Source organism: Colius striatus, chromosome 18, assembly GCF_028858725.1.
Source record: "Colius striatus isolate bColStr4 chromosome 18, bColStr4.1.hap1, whole genome shotgun sequence".
Taxonomy (NCBI): domain Eukaryota; kingdom Metazoa; phylum Chordata; class Aves; order Coliiformes; family Coliidae; genus Colius; species Colius striatus.
The window spans coordinates 6,850,797-6,869,251 of NC_084776.1; the positions used below are offsets into that span (position 1 = coordinate 6,850,797).

General features: G+C 53.3%; 1 protein-coding gene across 1 annotated transcript; it reads left to right on the forward strand.

Annotated features, from left to right (window-relative positions):
- Positions 1 to 22: 22 nt before the first annotated feature.
- On the forward strand, positions 23 to 10,351 carry KCTD2 (potassium channel tetramerization domain containing 2). Its single transcript, XM_062010692.1, has 6 exons — positions 23 to 316; positions 2,112 to 2,220; positions 2,835 to 2,926; positions 3,557 to 3,652; positions 6,260 to 6,385; positions 7,065 to 10,351. The coding sequence occupies exons 1-6, from the start codon at positions 47 to 49 to the stop codon at positions 7,092 to 7,094; spliced, it is 723 nt and encodes a 240-aa protein (XP_061866676.1). The 5' UTR covers positions 23 to 46; the 3' UTR covers positions 7,095 to 10,351.
- Positions 10,352 to 18,455: the final 8,104 nt, after the last annotated feature.

The following is an 18,455-nucleotide window of genomic DNA, read 5'->3' on the forward strand; positions in this document are numbered from 1 at the left end:
AAGCGCTGCGGGGCCATGGCGGCGCGGGGCCGCTGACGGACGCGCCATGGCCGAGCGGGCGGCGGCTGCTGAGGGGCCGCCGCGGGGCCGCACGCCCAGCCCGGGCCCCGGCGGAGCCCCGGGGCCGCCCAGCCCCCGTGCGAGCGCGGCGGCGGCTGCCGGCGCGGCTCCGGCCCCGGCCGCCGCCTCCAAGTGGGTCCGGCTGAACGTGGGCGGCACGTACTTCGTGAGCACCCGGCAGACGCTGTGCCGGGAGCCCAAATCCTTCCTGTGCCGCCTCTGCTGCCAGGACGGGCCGGAGCTCGGCTCCGACAAGGTGAGGCGGCGCCGGGGGGACGGCGGGGCCGCCGCTGCTTCAGGCGCGGGGCGGCCGGTGGCGGCGGGCCCGTGTCGCCGCTGCGGGGAGGCCCTGCCGCGGGTGTCGGGAGGCTGCGGCGCCGGGGCCACGGGGCAGCGCTTGTGTCGCCCTGTGCCGTGCTGGTGCGGCCGTGAGCTCAGTGGAGCTGCGTTATTTGCTCAGAACCCGTTTGCACAGGGTCCCTCGCGCTTGGGGCGTGAGCTCGTCATCACACGAGCGGCTTCGGGGACCCTTCAGGACCCTCTGGGGATTGTTGTTTTGATGGTCCTTGACTCCTGAGGCTGCACATTATCAGTTTATTTATAGGACTCGTCTCTTTTCATGGTCAGAAGTCCCTGGCCACGAAGTACTGACAGTTTGGTTGGTGTCTTAGTCTGCATCCTGCACGTTTTAACATAACTGACACAAAGCCATTTCCTTGTCCCTCTTGTCCAGGAGCCCTCAGGCTTCACTTCTCCAGGCTGAACAGCCCCAGGTCCCACAGCCTTTCCTCATAAGAAAGATGTTCCAGTGCCCTGATGACCTTGGCAGCCCTCCCTGGCCTCTCCCCAGCGGTTCCCTGTCTCTCTTGCATTAGTCAGATCTTGTCACTACCAGGGGAGTTTAGTCAAGACTCCTGGTTGTGATCAAAACAGCAGGGAGCAGCATCAGTGAGCAGAGGAGAGGACACTTCAGACTGGGTCTTTGCACAGTGCCTGGTTGCTTCAGAGCAGGTTGATTGGCAGGACCTATGTTGCTCTGAGGGGATTTAAGGGAGTGATGTGGAAATCTGGGCAGGCTTTGTCCACGCTTCATCATGGGCTCAGGAGACAGTTTGGGCTGTGAGTTGTTGGTTACCTGCTGACAGCAGTTGTTGTGTTGGTAGGGACACAGCTGGGGCACTGCAATGTGCTTTTTCAGTAGCAGAAAGAAGAGGATATAAAGCTATTTAGAGCTGGAGAGCCAGTTTTCCCCCAGAGTCACTGAGTTAAACTCTCCTGGAAAACAAACTGAGACACAACACGACTGGCAGCTGCTGTTTTCTGTTATTGCAGTGGAGAAAAGCTGCCAAGCCCTGCTCTGGGTCTGTGTGTGTAAACTCTGGTGCTTAGTTTGAAGCCTCTGCCAGCATGATTGAGCCTCTCTAGCTGAGTTCAGATACTGGGGGGAAAGAAAGGTTGGTTAAGTGGAATTTCAGAGGTTATAGAAGTTTTGGTTGGAAAAGCCCTTTAAGCTCCTGGAGTCCCAGCCCTCACCCTGCCCAGCCCACCACTAACCCCTGGCCCTCAGCACCTCAGCTTTGGGATCCCTCCAGGGCTGGGCACTCCCCCAGCTCCCTGGGCAGCCTGGCACAGGGGCTGACACCCCTCTCAGGGAAACAGTTCTGCCTCAGCTCCAACCTTAACCTCCCCTGGGGCAACTTGAGTCCATTTCCTCTTGTCCTGTCATTCATTACTGGAGAGATCAACCACTACCTCACTGCAGCCTCCTGTCAGGGAGTGTCAGAGAGTGCTCCTGTCTCCCCTCAGCCTCCTCTTCTCCAGGCTGAACACCCCCATTCCCTCAGCCATTCTCCCCAGCGCCCTTGTGCTCCAGCCCCTTGCCCAGCTCTGGACACACATGGCTATGTGTGTGATGCGGAGTCATGAGGACACCTTTCACAGGCAAATGAATGCAGGTTCTGAGAGAGAAACTGTTACTTGCTTGTTTTCAACTGCAATGGTTTTTTCCTGGTGCCACTTCCCCATCCCCACGTCCTTCCTGGGCACCGCAGGACGAGACGGGCGCGTATCTCATCGACAGAGACCCCACCTACTTTGGTCCAATCCTGAACTACCTCCGACACGGGAAGCTCATCATAAACAAGGAGCTTGCAGAGGAAGGTAAGAGCAGAGAGCAGAGAGGAGGAGCCAGGAGCACTGCTTGCTTTAGTAACCTCAGCAGAAAGCTGCCCGCCCCGGCACTGCGCCCGCTGTACACAGCTGCATGTCCAGCAGTGCCCTTGGCACTGGCAGTTTCTCAGAAGGATCCTCCTTAACAGGGATGAAATGGTGAGATTCTGGGTCTTGCTAAAAGCTGAGGCCTGCAGCTTCCAACATGAGCCCTCACTGTTGTGCTTAGCTCAAAGGCTTCTGTTAGCAGAGCAGATCTGTTGGCACATCTGCCCCTCCACTTACGGGTTTCTCCGTGGGTGACTTTCCCCTAAAGGGGCTGTGCAAACAGCACAGGGATTGTCCCACCAAGGTTCTGATAATCCCAGGGGGAGGAGAATAACCTTTCCTAAAGATCCTCTGAGTCCCAAAGGGAGGTGATGAGTAGTTGGTCATTGTCCTGCAGCTTGGGAACCTGAGGTCTGTGGCATGAGCTGTTCAGCATTCAGGGCTTTTTCTCCTCCTGAGATGCAGAGTCAGGTGCAGGCATTGCATCCTTCTGGCAGAAACCTCTTCCTTCTCCCCTCAGTAACAGGATTTCTCTCTGCTTTTGGTTCCTTTCCCAGGGGTACTGGAAGAGGCTGAGTTTTACAACATTGCATCTCTGGTGCGGCTGGTGAAGGAGCGGATACGGGACAACGAGAACAGAACCTCTCAAGTGAGTGCAGCCCTTGGCTCTAGAGCAGTCAGGGGACAAGAGTAGCTGTAGACACTCCTAGCAGCAGTTGTTTGGTTTAATTGTCTTTAAGAGGAGGAATCAGTGCTGTTAATAGATCCAGGGCACAAGGAGGAAAGTGGTTTTATAAGCACAGACCACTGAGTCATCCAAGCACTGCAAGGAAGGACGATGAACAGTGAAACCAGAGGGGCCAGGAGCAAAGATGGGTAGATATAAACCAAAACATATTGCTTTGGGGTGTAAAGAACAGCTCAAACTCTTCCTTCACTAAACCATTGTTTTCCCTTTACCTCTGTCACTGGGGCAGTTTCTCCCATTGCTGCTCAGCTGGTACCAACACACCCAGCAGCTGCAATTTCAGCGGAGAAAGGCTTTCAAAAAGCAGTAAATGGCTTGGACAGTTTTGCTTTCCCTGGCCCTCAGACACAGAGGCTTTCAAGAAGAGTGTGCCAACTCTGTGTACCTGTTTTAGCATCAGTTGGATGCTCTAAGTGGGTGAAGCCTCAGAAAGCAGGGGGAGCTCAGGCTTCCTCCAGGCAGCAGGGCAGGGAAGGTGTGTGAATTTTCTAAGCTCATACTGAACTCACACTTTTGTTCTCGGTGCTTCAGGGGCCTGTGAAGCACGTGTACAGAGTCCTGCAGTGCCAAGAGGAGGAGCTCACACAGATGGTGTCCACGATGTCTGACGGGTGGAAGTTTGAACAGGTACCCTTACCAAAGAACAGCAGAACCCCTCTGACAGCTGCATGTGGAATGAACAGAGTTTGCTGTTCAATTGTACTTCACACTGCCCTGCTCTTCTGAATAAGCAGTGTGACCTGAGCAGCAGTCCACTCAGGTAACATAACTGACAGGGAGAGGCAGAACTCACTCAGACTGCCAAGAGAGATGTCATTTTCCCTCAGGACCTTGTCTCCTTGTCAAATCCCAGAACAATTCTTCCCTTCTACATTTGATCACATAGACCAGGCCCCAGGATGGCAGCTTTATCCAAGAAAATTAATGGAGCCCTAAAAGCCCCACAGCAAGACTTTTCTGGAAGCTCAGAGCCATGGCTGCTGTATTTGCTGAAGAGGTGCTGAGTGACATGAGAAATACCCTTCCTGCAGATGCCTTTAAAGCAGCCAGTTCCAGGGCTTGGTGTCAGTGAAGTTACATATGGCATTGATTCCAGATTTGGACTGCAGTACTCTTATTTAGGAGGATGGAGAACTGGGAACCAGCTGACCTGCCAGTTCATGCTATATTAAGCCACTGCAGAGGGGCTGTGTAGATTCCAGCTCTGCTGCCTTCCCAGGGAACCCAACATCAGTGTAAGTGGGTGTTGTGGGAGAAGGGCTGACAGGAAGCGAGGCAGAGGAGTAGCAGCAGCTCTTGGCCTCACTTGTTCATGTATATCTGTTCTGTAATGCCTGAAACTCCTGTTGCACAGTGGAGAGGCAGCCAAAAACTCTTGCCCCTACAAGCCAGTAGTGAGCTCTGGTGATGGAGAGCCACTATCTGCTTTATGGAAGTTCTCCCAACACCCAGCTTTTGCGGTTCAGAAAGGTACTTGGCAGAGTTTGCCTTCCACACACATGTGTTCATCCCCCAAAACCAAAGGCTCCAGGCAGTGCCCTACACAGGACTCTGCACCCTTCCATCTTTCCTAGTCTTGCTGTTCAAATCTGTCAGGATAGGGTCGAGATAGCAGTTACAAGCAAATGCTTGTGTGTTCCCTGCAGCCTCCTGCTTCCTGCACACCACAGGCACGTGTCCAGCACAGTCCCACTGCCAGGAGCTGCTCCTGCCCTGCCCAGGACTTGCATTAAGCTCAAGCAGCCCGAGGGCAGCAGGCCCACACAGGCCTTGTGCGGATGGATGTGTCTTGTGCAGCTGCAGCCAAAGCCTGTCCTCAGATGTGCAACCTCTGCCCTTCCCCAAATCACACCACTTGGCACCCTGAGACACAGGAGAGGCAGTACCAGCCCTGCCTTTTGGAGGCAGAGTCCATTGCTCAGCCTTAGCCTGGCTGGCAGTGACTGAGCAGAGCGGACGTTCCCTTCCTGCAGCCAGTCCCTTCACTACATCACACAGGCTCCTCCAGCAACCTGCAGGAAAGCCAGATGGGGTAGAAGCTGTTGCAGTCTTATTGTCTGCCAGGCTTGGGTTCTCAGAGGAGCCCCTGGCCTTTCAGGATCTCTGCCTTGTACCATTCAATCCTGCTTGAATTAAGGAGGGAACGGACATTTGCGCTTTTAAACAGAAATCCATCTTCCTGTCCAGCTCCAGTCCAGTCATCTGGGACACTGCAAAGATACTTTGTTGAGTAACTAGTGGGGTCTGGCATTGAAACAAAAGAGCTGAAACAGTCAAGGCAAGGAGCAGGGCAGCAAAAGCAAAACAAAAAGATCTTCCTTTGTTTGTTTTAACCCTGTGTCTGTCTTTGCCCTCAGCACAAACAGCAAAACCTGTTTAGGACAGGCCTGGAGGCCACTCAGTACTCAGTGTCTTCCTGCAGCTGCACTGTGACCATGTAGATAGTCATCTGCCCAGCAGGGCTGATGACTGCATCTGTCTCCTGGAGAAACATGGAGCTGTCTCATCCAGGATCCCTTAGGACATGGGGGTCAGGCCCCACGTTGGCTGTAAGCGTTTCCTAGATTGATGCAGTTGATAAAGTTCCCATTGCTTTCTTCAGCTGGCTTAGATTTATTATCTGGAAAGCAGAAGTGAGTTGTAAATGACAAATTAGCTCTGCACTCCAGGATGTCCCTTTAATGTAATAATAATAAATGAGACAGATGGGATTCCTTGGCTGGAGTCCAGACCCCTCACCACAGCAGTAATAGAACATAATCCCATTTATACAGATATCAAACTCCATCTTGACAGCATCTACATAAAGAATGGTGTCAGTTTGCCACGTGTCCCCTAGTTAATCTAACATCTGTCTGTGGTAAAGAATTGCCTTTCCAGTCTCTGCACATCAAAGTCACAAGACAAGCTGAGAGCCAAGTTCAGCACAGCCTGGGCCAGGGGGTCTGTGTTGCTGCCCCATATCAGTCAGCTGGACACTGCAGACTGCAACACCTGAATGGCATGTTCCTTATTCTGCCCTCAGTAATGGCAAAAACAAGCCAAAGTGGTTGTGTTCAGCATCCCAGTGTCAGGCTGGAGCTTCTCCCTAGGACTCAGGTGCCAGTAGAGGGCTCTGGAGCTCAGCCTGAGCTGCCTTTCACACGCCAGGCCGGGTCTCGCTGCAGCTGTGTCAGGAACAGAGCACAAGCCCAGACTTACTGGTGCTTACCTTGGCTATCTCCTGTTGTGCAGCTGATCAGCATTGGATCTTCCTACAACTATGGAAATGAAGACCAGGCAGAATTCCTGTGTGTGGTGTCCAGGGAGCTCAACAATTCCACCAATGGCATCGTCAAGGAGCCGAGTGAGAAGGCAAAGGTGAGGCACTGCTCAGGGCTGCTGGAGGGCAGGTTGGATGGGGCTTGGAGCAGCCTGCACTAGGAGGAGGTGTCTTTGCCCATGGCAGGGGAGTGGAGTTAAGTGATCCTTAAGGTCCCTTCCAACCCAAACCATTCTGTGTATTGACTTGAACTCCCCTCTCATAGGAAAAGCCCTTCCTATACTGATAGATCCACAATTTGCAGTAGCAGTGCTGTGTTAGCAGCCTCCCTGTCTCCTCCTGGATGATCTTCCTCTCTTGGAAGATCTCATGTTTTGCTGGAAGACAAGAGCAAAGGTTCTTGCTGCATTTCAAAGACAGACCAAAGGAAAAAGAGGAAAAAAAGAGCCTTGAGCAGGGAGGAGAGCAGAGTGAGGTGTGGGAGGCTGGCCTTGTTCTGTGGCTGAAGGATGTTGCAGAGAGCAACAAGGGTTTTTCCTCTTTCAGCCCACCTTTTCCCCAGAATGGCAGCAAAAGGTGATGTGCTTGACCCCTGGCAGGCACTGAGCAGCCTCTAGACAAGGCGCTCAGTCAGCCTGAGCCAGCCCAGCATTCGTTGTGGCAGCCTGTCAGCTGCTCTCACCTCACTCCACCTTCCCTTTCTCTGCACAAAACCCCCCCCAAAGACTCTAAACCTGGACTTGCCTCATGCATTTCTGGATCTGTCTTGTCTCCCAGATCCTTCAGGAGCGAGGCTCCCGGATGTAGCTGAGCTGCCAGCCGGTGCCCAGCCTCAGCCCTCAGCAGCGTCCGACCACACGCCAAGCAAAGCCTGTCCTGCCCACGGGGAAGAATTCTGGTCCTAACCAAAGGCTTCCCTCTTACCCTGGAAACCAAGAAAGGAAAAGACTCTTCCAGTTGGATAGTCCTTGCCACAAGTATTTGTTTTCTTTTCTTGGCCGGCACTGGCTGGGGTTTGTCCAGCCCTGGCTGGGCCGGATCGCCAGCCGCAGCCTTGGCCAGGGATGCTCAGGTGCACACGCCCTTGGGATCAGTCCCACCTACCACAGGCTGGCGTGGGTGGGAAGCTCTGTGTTTGAGCTGTGCCATTTCTTGCACCCAGGTCTGCCACAGGAAGAGTGTAGGGACCTTGTGATGCTCCCCCTCCTGATCAGCCAGCCCCTCCACCCAAATCAGAACAACGGGGCTTTCAAAGGAGGAACAAAACCAACCACTCTTAAAAGCCCCACAGACTTTTCCTTCTTGCTTTGTGTTTGCTCCTGGTTCACTTCCTGAGTTTAGATACTAAGAGGAGGAATCATTTGAACATCCAACAGGGTGTCACTGGTAATTCTATCACACCCAGGCTCCTGGTGTTTCCCAGAGCCCCTTAACTTCATGTGCATAAACAGAGACCTGTGTTCACCCAGGATAGCAAGAGTGATAGTTGTGTCCTTCACACTACTCTACTGAAGAGCAGTGGTGACATCTTCCCCCCCTGCCACCCTGCCATGGCCATATCTTAGCCTGGTGCAAAGTCACAAGGTTAGGGACTTGCTGCTGCCAAGTTCAGCTTTGCCTTGTTTGTCTCCAGCAGCATGGGCTCTGTCTCCTTCCTTCTCCCCAAGGGAGGGCTTCAGGCAGAATCCCTTTTGTACTGTAGCAAGCAGGTAGGTTTGTTTTAACCCATCAGATCCCCTCCTTCCATGCAGTGATTTTCCTGCAGCCCCCTCGCGTCCCCACCTTGAAGAGATCACCTCAAATTACAGAGGGGCATCACAGAGCTGGGGGGGAGGGTTGGTGAAAAGTTGCCAAACTGTTGTAATGTTTCTTGTCCAAAGTGATGTGTCAACTTCTGTGACTTCTCTTTCTTTTCTTTCTCTCTCTTTTCTTTTTGGAATGCCTTGGATGGATGTGCAAAATGTTCGTTTGTGCCTCTTGAACTCTGATCTTGGCCAAACTGAGTCACCGGTTCCCCTCTATTCACCTGTGCCATCCTTCACCCAGGCCATGTCCCTCCTAGTCTTGGTAAATGAAACTTCTGAGGAATTTGCTGCATGTTTTTCCCCTTTTCATCCTGGCTTTGTTCTTTGTAGCCCAAGGGTCCAGGCACTTGCGGTCTTTTTGAGTCAAGTCCCAAACTGACGTTAAAGGCAAAGCTTCAGAGATGGTGAGATTCAGACATTGACAAGCTCAGAGCAGATGGTTCTCAAGAAGGCATCAGAAAATTCCTCACCTGGACTGAGGAGCTGAGCTCCTTTCTGGGGGACTTCAGCTACCTGTGGTCACCTTCCAAGCTGTGGGATAGAATTAGGCAGGTTCCCCATCTCACCCCTCGTTGCTGACGGGGACTCGCGGCAGCACAACGGTACCAACGCTCCAGCCACCAGCTCAGCAAGCGGCACCATGCACCTTCTGCCCAGTCCTCCTGCACCTCCTCTTGCCTCTCTTCTCCCTCCTGCTTTGCCAACATCCTTCTCCAGTGGAGGCTTTGCCTCATTCTCGAGAGAGACTGCTTACTTATCTGTGCTGGTACCAACAGACCGTGCCAAATGTCTTTGATTCCTGGTGTCAGTTCCAGGCTGTGGGGCACAGCTGTGACTTGCCAGGTCCGTTCCAGGCTGTGACTTGTCCTCACACTGAGGAACCCAGCTCTTCTTCCCTCCATCTTCCCTGTTAGTCACGTGCTGAGAGGGTGTCGGTGTAATGGGACCGTGCACTTGGCTGGGCCTAAAGAACACTGTGATGTCTATAGATCTCTCTCCTCTGTCAGTGTCTTGTAGCCTCATTGTCTGTGCTCACAGCTAAGAAATCAAGAAGCACATGTATGCAAGTTAGCAGCCTAAAGAGCCCTTTAACACCCTCATCTCTCTTCTTTCCCTTCCTCCCAGCAGGGAGTTTCTGGGAACTGGTCATCAAATAGCAAAGTGAAGGCAACAGGAGCTGGCTGGGCTGTGTCTCACGTCAGTTCCAGCTGAGCACTGTGCACTTCAAAGCACAGAGCCCAAAGCTCCTGTGCAGAGGGAGACTCTGTCCTGTGCAGCTCAAGGAGGTAGAAATGACACCTCTTTCCTTCTTCCTGTCACCAGAACTGCCCTGGGTGGAGAGGCCCACCGGGGGGTTGCCAAGTGCAAGAGTGAAGCTGTTGCTTTCCCCTCTGAGCCCCACAGAGCTTGAAAGTCACCCTGACCACACACCCCTGCACAAGAAAGGCTCTCAGAATTGCATCTGGGCTTTTCCCCTGCACGTGCTCCCTGCAGTGGGGATGTGCCAGGGGACTGAAGACTCTTTGGGTTGTCGCGGGATGTTGAATTCAACAGAACAAGTTGGTGGTACAATGATTGGCACAGGACACTGGAGTTCTTGGATGATGTTTAGGACCAGGTTTGAAGCCCATCCAGAGCAGGTACATTCCCAGGGGAGGATTTCTCTTCTCCCAACTGTGCCAGGTCACCTTTACCCTGAGACCAAGGCTGGTTGCATCAGTTGCATCCCCCTTCTGTGCTCCAGACGGGGCTTTTCCTTCTGTCACCATTCACTCAGTCACAACTCTACCCAAACTAGCACTGGATTAGGGTGACACTTGTCCCATTCACTCTGAAAAAGGCAGCATGAGGTGGGGAGCAGGGGTAGATCTCCAGGAGTGCTGCTGCCTCTTGGGAAGGTTCACTGAAGGCATTAATCCTGGGAGTGGAGAGCTGAGACACTTTGGGGTTGGGAGTTGTTTTTTTAAAAGCTTTCCCAAGCAGCCTAAATTGTTCCATTTCTGGCAAGACTGGAAACAACCTCTTAAAGTGTCTTTGTTCCTGCACACTTGTAAAAACCTGGGTTTTTTCTCTCAGGGGTGACTGAGTGGGGCTGAGTGAAGGGGGCACAGTTGGCTGCGGGGCGGTGGGACGGAGCTGCTGTCCGGGGGGCTCCTTCCCCCTCCTCTGCCTGCACAGCTGAAGGTTTTGTACAGTTTGTCACATGTCAGTGCCCTTTGCTACTGTTTCTCTTTGTTTATTAAATGTGTTTGAATAACAGTTGAGATGCTGTGATTGATTTCTTGGGGGGGGTCTTTTTCCCAGTAAAGATTCTGAGATGGGTTGGAACAGCCTCTCTGCAGCCTCCTGCTCTTCTGCAGCCCAGCACACAAACATCCTGCATTTTGGGGAGACAAACCTGCAAACTGGGTACCTGCTTCTGGCCCCATTTGTTACAATCAGTTGCCAAGAGGAGAATAGATTTTGGAGTACTAAATGGGTTTCAGGGAAAAAGGAGCAAACAGACACGTTTCTGGTTTGGTTATACAAAAGAATCTTACTTACAGTCATCTTCCCCATTTCAGCTGACACCCACAAGCAAATAGAACACTGAGACAAGCATAAATGTGAGTAGCTAAGAAAGGAAGAGGGTATTTTAGCCACTTCTGTGTGCTTAAACTCCTGCTTGACAGAGGCCTGACCGTTTCAAAACAGCTTTGCTGAACACCTGCAGAAGCTTTGCAAATGGCTCCACTTCCCACACCAGACCAAAGACACAAAGTTCTTGCCATCACAGACACAAAAAGGGAATGAATGTAAGAAAAGTAACATAAAGCTGTTTTCCCCTTGGGTTCCAGGCTGGGTGACAGACTGCCCTGGGCATCAGCTTGGGAACCCAGAGATTGTTCTGGATAGTTGCTCTATGTATGACCTGCTCCCTGAGAGCTGCCAGCCTTGTGTCTGGAGCAAGATGGGGACTAGCTGAGGTGATTTGGGTCCTTTACAGAGCACTGCAACTCAGAAGTGCTTGAAATGCCAACAGATGCACAGGCAGCAGTTGGACAAAGCATTGACAATTCAGGCGCAACAAGGGGAAAAGGGGCAGGAGCAAAGATGGACGTGAAGAATGCAGAGACTTGGATTAATTTGGTCTTACTTTTGAGTACAAGTGGCTGGTGCCCACTGTAGCTGCTCTGGAGGCTGCCCCAATGGCACATGCCCACCTCCATCCCCACCAGCACAGCAGCCCCACAGGGAGGGGGCTGGCACATCCCCAAACTGTGGCTGTTACACCGACACCGTGGAGGATGATGAGACTCTTACCCCACAGAGAGCTCACAGGCCTGGGGAGCAGAAAGCACAGCTGAGCCAAAGCCACCACATAGCATGGCTTGATTTAAGATGGTACTTGTCAAATCTCCTTGAGCCACCCTCATGTCTCTGTGCCAGAGCTGACTGCAGGTCTGGGCTGCCAGGGAACCTGCCCAGAGCAGAGCTGTGCTGAGGCCACGTGCACACTCACTCATCCTCACAAGGCAGGACTTGTCAGCAGAAACTCAAATCACAGCTGGCATTTCAGGCCTGCAGCCATGGCCTCCCTGCTCCCCTGCTTTACAATCACAGAATCGTTTTCAGTTGGAAAAGCCCTTTAAGCTCCTGCAGTCCCAGCCCTTCCCTCACCCTGCTCAGCCCACCACTGACCCCTCAGCACCTCGGCTTTGGGATCCCTCCAGGGCTGGGCACTCCCCCAGCTCCCTGGGCAGCCTGGCACAGGGGCTGACACCCCTCTCAGGGAAACAGTTCTGCCTCAGCTCCAATCTCAGCCTCCCCTGGGGCAGCTTGAGGCCATTTCCTCTTGTCCTGTCATTCATTACTGGAGAGAAATTGACCCTCCCCTCACTGCAAACTCACCAGGCAGTTTTAGGGAGTGCTCCTGTCTCCCCTCAGCCTCCTCCACACTAAACACCTCCAGCTCCCTCAGCCATTCCTCATAGCACTTGTACTCCAGCCCCTTCCCCAGCTCCAGCGCCTCTGGACATGCTCCAGCCCCTCAGTGTCTTTGTTGTAGTGAGGGGCTCAAAACTGAACACAGCACTTCAGGTGCAGCCTCACCAGGGCCCAGTACAGAGAGACTGTCCTAGAACACCATGAAGGCTGGAAAAGCCTTTGTGCAGACCTTTGGGAGCTCCAGGTTTGCCAGACAGGCAGTTCCTCTAACACAATGCTACATCACCCTGCAGAAGACAGCAGTGCCACTCAGCAGCTTCTGCAGGCTGGAGCAGCCTCTGCTCCATCCCTCAGTTCCCAGCCAAGGCTGAGCCACCCCCTCAGTTCCTTTTAAAAAGAATTTCTTTACTTCTTGCTGCAGAAAGCACAGACAATGCCTCAGGATTAGCAAGCAGTGAGAGGCTGTGTGGGTTAGGCAGCAGCACTGCAAGTGTTTACCTTACCCAGAATAAAGTGAACCCTGTGCACCACCTCGGTAATAAGCAGGTCCTGCTCCTGCCAGGGGCCAGCCCAGAGCTCAGCACTCCCCTGGCTGATAAAGACCTGTTGCAGAGAAAGAGAGCATGGTTGGCAGCAGAACCAGCCTCAGCAGAGGATTAAGGCCCTGGCTCTTGGCTGGGTTTGTCAGGGCCATCTCCAAACCCAGGGGAAACGTGGGATACCTGGAGGAGGCAGCTCCCCAGGGAGAGGCAGCTTCTGGGGGCGAGGGGCTCAGTCTGGGCTGTGCCACCATGGAGGTGGATGGCAGCACAAACACCCTGGCAGCTCAGTACCTGCCCGTGGCAGGATTTGGTCCCTCCTACCTCTGGGGAAAACAAATTGCCTGGGTGTCTTGGGCAGGTGCCTGGGAGGAGGATGGGTAGCACAACGTTGCCAAGATTACCCGACAGCCACACGGTCAATCAGCAGCTCAGGCATCCAAGCTGCAGCAGAGGGACTTCAGAACCTCTTTATCAGCCTTTTCTGCATTGGAAAAGGCATCAAAGGAGCAGCTCCACAGCCCTCCTCTGAAAGGAAAGGCTCAGGCTCCCACCAGGCTGAGCCCAATTTGGCCACCACACTGTGGCCAGGGGCCACCCGGCTCCCTGGGGCTCAGGGTGCTGCAGCAGGGCAGAGCTGCCTCAGCCAGCAGCTCAGCCTGCCCCTGCCAGGCTCTGCCTGCAGCACAAGCCTTTGGTTTTTCTGGCCTGCCTGCTCATGTCTGTGGACAAAGAGGAAACCCAAACTGACATTCAAGATAGGAAAGGGATTTAGCAGCATGAGGCACCTTCCAGCAGCCAACTGCTTGGCCTGGGGCTCCTGCAAAAAGCAGTGGAAGCTGCTGCTGCCTTTCCCCTCTCCACACAGGTCATCAATGCAGAGGTCTGGCCACAGCCATAAGCACATCTTACACAACACATAAGCTCTTCTGCTGTGCCCCAGGCTCTCACATAAAGATGAAGGTCAGTTCATCATCCACCTCTACCCAGAACACAGCAATTGAGCCAGGATCTATTTGCAGACAGAAAGCCTGCAGATATTTTCAACCCAGCTTACCAACTTGTTTGGGAAACAAGGACCTTAGCCATGTCCTTCCACCTAGATCTGGTTTTGAAGCAGTCACTGAAGGTTTATCCCAGCTTTCATATGGACAAGTAACCCCCATGTAGTCCCTTCTCCCTTCCAGGAGACCACAGGAAAGTTTCAGCAAACCACAGCAAAGAGGGAGCTGCAATTTCCTGCCAATTACCTTCAGCTGGTGGTGTAACACACGAGCAAAGGCATCCATATTTCACCTGGCAATATTTCCTATCAGAGGCCTCCAGCCCTCCTAGGAGTCCCCTGGACTTCAGCAGGTGGGAGTCTGATACAAGTCCATCATCAAGCATGAGGAGTCCTCAAGTTTCATGGGTCTCAAGCAGATCTTCAGTGAGCTGAGAGCTCAGCTGGTCTCTGCCTCACCAAGAAAATCCACGTACAAGGTGAGCACCTTCCAGCTGTGACTTAGCTCAAGGCAATCTGGGCAGCAGGTCTCAGCATGGCCAGGAAAACACACATCAGTGACCTTGATGAATTCAAATGTCAGTGGCTAAAAATAAGGAAAACTCTTTGGGCAACCAAGCAAGGAGGCAGGACCTTAATGCAGGTGCTGAGCTCAAGATGGCTCAGAAAAGCAGGAAGATTAGTCACTAAAGGCCTTAGGAAGTGCCCAAGGAATGGTCATCCTCGTCCTAAATAGTGCAGTGGGGTTTCAACTGAAAGCTGAACACAGAGAAGCTCATAAGAAGGGGACAGTCAGATGTGCTAAACCAAAAGGGGTTTGCCCATAAAACAAAGGCCACATTTTAGTTTCCCACACAAATCCAACACCACCATCTGCATTTCCTAGGGGCCTGAAGAGCTCCTGTTCTTCCCTTTCCAGGAACCACCATGCTGAACACTGTGGTCCCTCTGGGTGCAGGCAGGAGGAGCCCAGGTGTCAGCACTCAGCTACCACATCTCCTTTCCTGCCCTGGTGTGACTTCCAGGCATCACCTGTACCTTGGAGCAACTGTCCTTAGACAAGAAACCTGAGCAGGATGTGGCTGGGATGGTAGAGCATCTGCTTGTCCTGGCTAGCTTGAACCCCCTGACCTGCCAGCTTCTAAAAACCACACTCCACAAGTTGTGGCCGCTCACCTAAAATCCCTCACCTCCTCCTCCACACATCCAGCCACAGGGAAACTCTTCTCTTGATCCTTACCCCGCTCAGTTACCTATTCCTCAGTAATTTCAGCCAAAGGAAATGACAATTAAGAGCTGGATAGGCAAAATCTGCTGGAGGGAACCCCCCAGCCACAGCTCAGGGTTCCCAGAGGTCAGTCTACAGGAGGGATGGGTTGCAGCAGGGTTAGACTCTCCCCCACAGCTGCCCCATTGCCCTCTCCTTGTGCCTCATCCTCACCTGCCAGCCAGAGTTTTCATGCAGCTGATAATGAAGTAGCTCCATTTCTTCAAAGGCCCCACTTTTCAAGGAGCACATTTCCCCTCCCCACCTTCACAAGTGCTGGAAATTGTTGGAAGAAGAGCCCCAGCAGCTTCCAGGTATCCTCAATAACCTCAGTCAGGCTCCTGGCCAAGGCCTCCATCTGTTTGTGTAGCCCTGTGCCAGCACTGACCCTTTTCCTGCCCCAATTCCAGGGTTGCACAGGGCAACAGGGCAGGTCAGGGGCACTCAGCATGAACCAGAGCCACTTCCAAAGCCCCCTGCAGCATGAACTTACACAAGCACATCTTTCTCAGACTCGCCTTAGGAGCCATGCCCATTGCTTTGAGGAGAGCTGCCCTTCTTGGCACCGACCTGTCTACCTCCTGCACAAAGCACAGGCTCTGGGAAAGCCACAGGCAGTGGTGGAGCGAGGTGGCAGCAGTGAGGACGGCAAGGGTCAGTGCACACAGACAATCTGCAGTCACTCACCAGCCAGAGATTTGCCACCAAGGTAAAGAGCAGAGACAAGCCACATCTTGCCAGATTCCTGGGAGCTGATGGGAGCTGTCAGTGCATGCTCTGGTGCCAGCTGCCTCCCCAACCCTCAGGTCCCAACTCCATGCCAAGCTCCCCAGTACTGGCTAATGGTCATTAAATTGGTCCCAAAAGGAAGATTTCTCACCTGGTGTTACACCCATGCTGGGGGTGACTAATGAGCACAGAGCAGCCAAGCAGATCCAAAGTCAGCCCAGGAGAGCAGAAAACAGCAGGGAAACACATCAAAAACCAGTCAAGGCAAGGAGCTGGGCTTAAATGCAGGGGGGGAACAAATGAGGTGGAGAGTGTGTGGGAGGAGGTCCCAGATGAGTCTTAGACCTGTTAGGGCAGGCAGGACCCTGATGCCCTTTGCAGGGGGAGGGTACAGGAGCAGCTTAGGAAACTCAAACCAGCCCTTCCTCCATCCTTGGTACAGTCTCGTTTTCCTCAGCAGCAGCAGAGCTGGCCCAAGGGGTTTTGCCTGGGTTGTTCAGGTCCTGTCCCAGACTCGGGCCAGGAATCTGGTTTCTGCTGAGTCTGTCTGGGTTCAAGGGAAGGATCAGAGGAGGAGTTTAACTGGGGACTGAAATTGAGGCAGGAATAATTCCCTGCCCCAAAGTGCCCTGGAACCCAGCAGCTGAAGTGCCACTTAGTTTCCTTTGCCTTAAAACAACCAACACACCCTCCCCCAACATTCCCGTGTGAGATTCTGTGTCAGAGGATTCACTAACCAGGAACTCCAGAGAAAATTCAACTAGTCTTTCCCAAAAGCAATTTGCAAGTTCTGAGGCACTTGCACTTTGGTTTCCAGGTACATGGTCTGTCTCCAAACTGCTGCTGAGGCTCCTGAGCTCCGGGCTGGCTCACACAGCAGGAGACGCAGCCACCTCCCCCCGTGCCCCAGGCTGCGACTGCTGGCAAGGGGCATCCCACAGACACAAGCCCAGAGCACTGGGCCAGGCTGCATCATTTGGGCCAGTGCTTTAATCCCGCTTTAACAGAGCTGGATTCTCTGCTGTCAGTTTGCTGAGTGACCTTGGCAAAGCCAGCTGGGACAGAATCCAGCCTGCCTGGGAGAGGATGGCAGAGCGAGGCAGGATCAGGGGAGGAAAAGGTCCTGAAAGAGTCACTTAGAAAGGTGTTTGAAAAGAGAAATGCTTGGCTTTCCTACCCCCAACAGACACCCAGTGACCAAAAAAAGAGTTTCCCACCCCTCTCAGTTTACAGTAAACCTCTCCCTGCTGTGCATGCAGCTTGTTTGACACGTCCATAAAGCCCGTCCAGCACATGCTGGGCTGAGCTGGGCTGGCTGGAAGATGCTGTGAGCCACACAGAAGGATGCAGACACCCAGTGTGCCATGAGCAAGGAACTTTTCTCTCTGTTTTCCTCCCTGCTGCTGGGTCTCCCTCCCAAGAAGCTGTCAGGGAGAAGTGGGCTGCCCTTCTCCAGCAGCTTGTGGGCTCTTACTGAGGACAACATACAGATCTCATCATCACTTACAGGCCAAATAGAAACTTCTTGCTAGGAGGAGAGCTACATAAATGCCCCAGACCTTTATGTTTCTCAGCATAAGGGGCTGCTTGCCCTTGCAGGGAGCAGCCAGCAACCCTCATCCCAGCAGCTGCTTGTCCCCTGTCCCAGCTGAGGGAAGCTGAGGCACGGAACAGCAGGGAGAGTGGCTGTGTGAGCACTTCTGCCCTGCTGCCATGAACAACATCTACTAGGGCAGTTGCATCATAGCTAGGGAAATCCCAGAAGGCTTGAATGTTGGTGCTTTGAGGGTCACTGGGAGAAGAAGGAACAATATTCAGATGTGAATGAGAGAGAATCAGCTTATCAGGGCAGAGAGTGGTCAGAAAGAGAGACTGAGACCAGCACTGAGTCCCTCTTGTTCCATGCAGGGCATCGGTCTGGCCCCACGCAGCGGGGCTGGCAGATGGAGGCACCTTTGCACTGGTTCATCAGCTCCCAACAAAAGCACTCTGTTTGCAGTAGTCACCCAGGTGTGGCTATTGCTGTGAACTTCAGTCCTAGCCCCAACACTTGCAGCATGAAACGACCACGTGAATGTGGAGCCCTGCGTGCGTTTCACGGGTCTCCCTGTTCCCTCGTGTTCACTGCTCCGCAGCACAGGCAGCTCACCTGAGAGCACCAAGCCCACAGGAACATGAGAACATGCACTGGCCCTCCATGTGTGCACTGTCCATCCTGTCTGGTTACCCTGGGAAAGATTAAGCCAAGGTTTTGTTCAGTGTGGCTAAGGCAGTGCTGGAACAAACCTGTTCCTTTACCTTTATGCAGGTAGGAAGCAGGGAGGAGGCCACGTGGCACTTGGCAGCACATCTCCACGGTCCTTGCAGTGACTTGGGCTGTTCAGGGGAAAGGGCATTCTGCAGCCAGGGAAGGGAGGTGGACAAAAGACCCACAAAAGTGGGTCTGTAGCCTCAATGGAGAACCCTCCCCAGTAAGCAGACACACAGGGAGTCGTGAGGGGAGCCAGAAATCTGCTGGACAGCCTCTGGACCAGGACAGGGCAGCTGGGGGCAGACAGGAGCTGTGCTCTGTGCTTCTGCCTTTTTTTACGCAGGTTTGCTGTTGCTGGGGAGAGGTTTCAGGCTGTCCTCCAGCTAATTCACACCACAGAGACAAGCACTTGAATCAGATGCATTATCTGCAGCCCAGCCAAACTGGACAAAGGATTAAAGTGTGCTGAGCACCATGGCCGTGATTTGCATCTCAGAGCCCCTTCCCATGGGGCCTCCTCTGCTCCCAGCCTGTTTGTTTTTTTCCTTCTGGCTGGGAGCCAGCCAGCATAAGAGCCCTGTTTACAGAAGTGATGCCTAGGTTAATATTGCAAAAGACTTCATCAAAGCTTTCAGTGGCCACTGAAG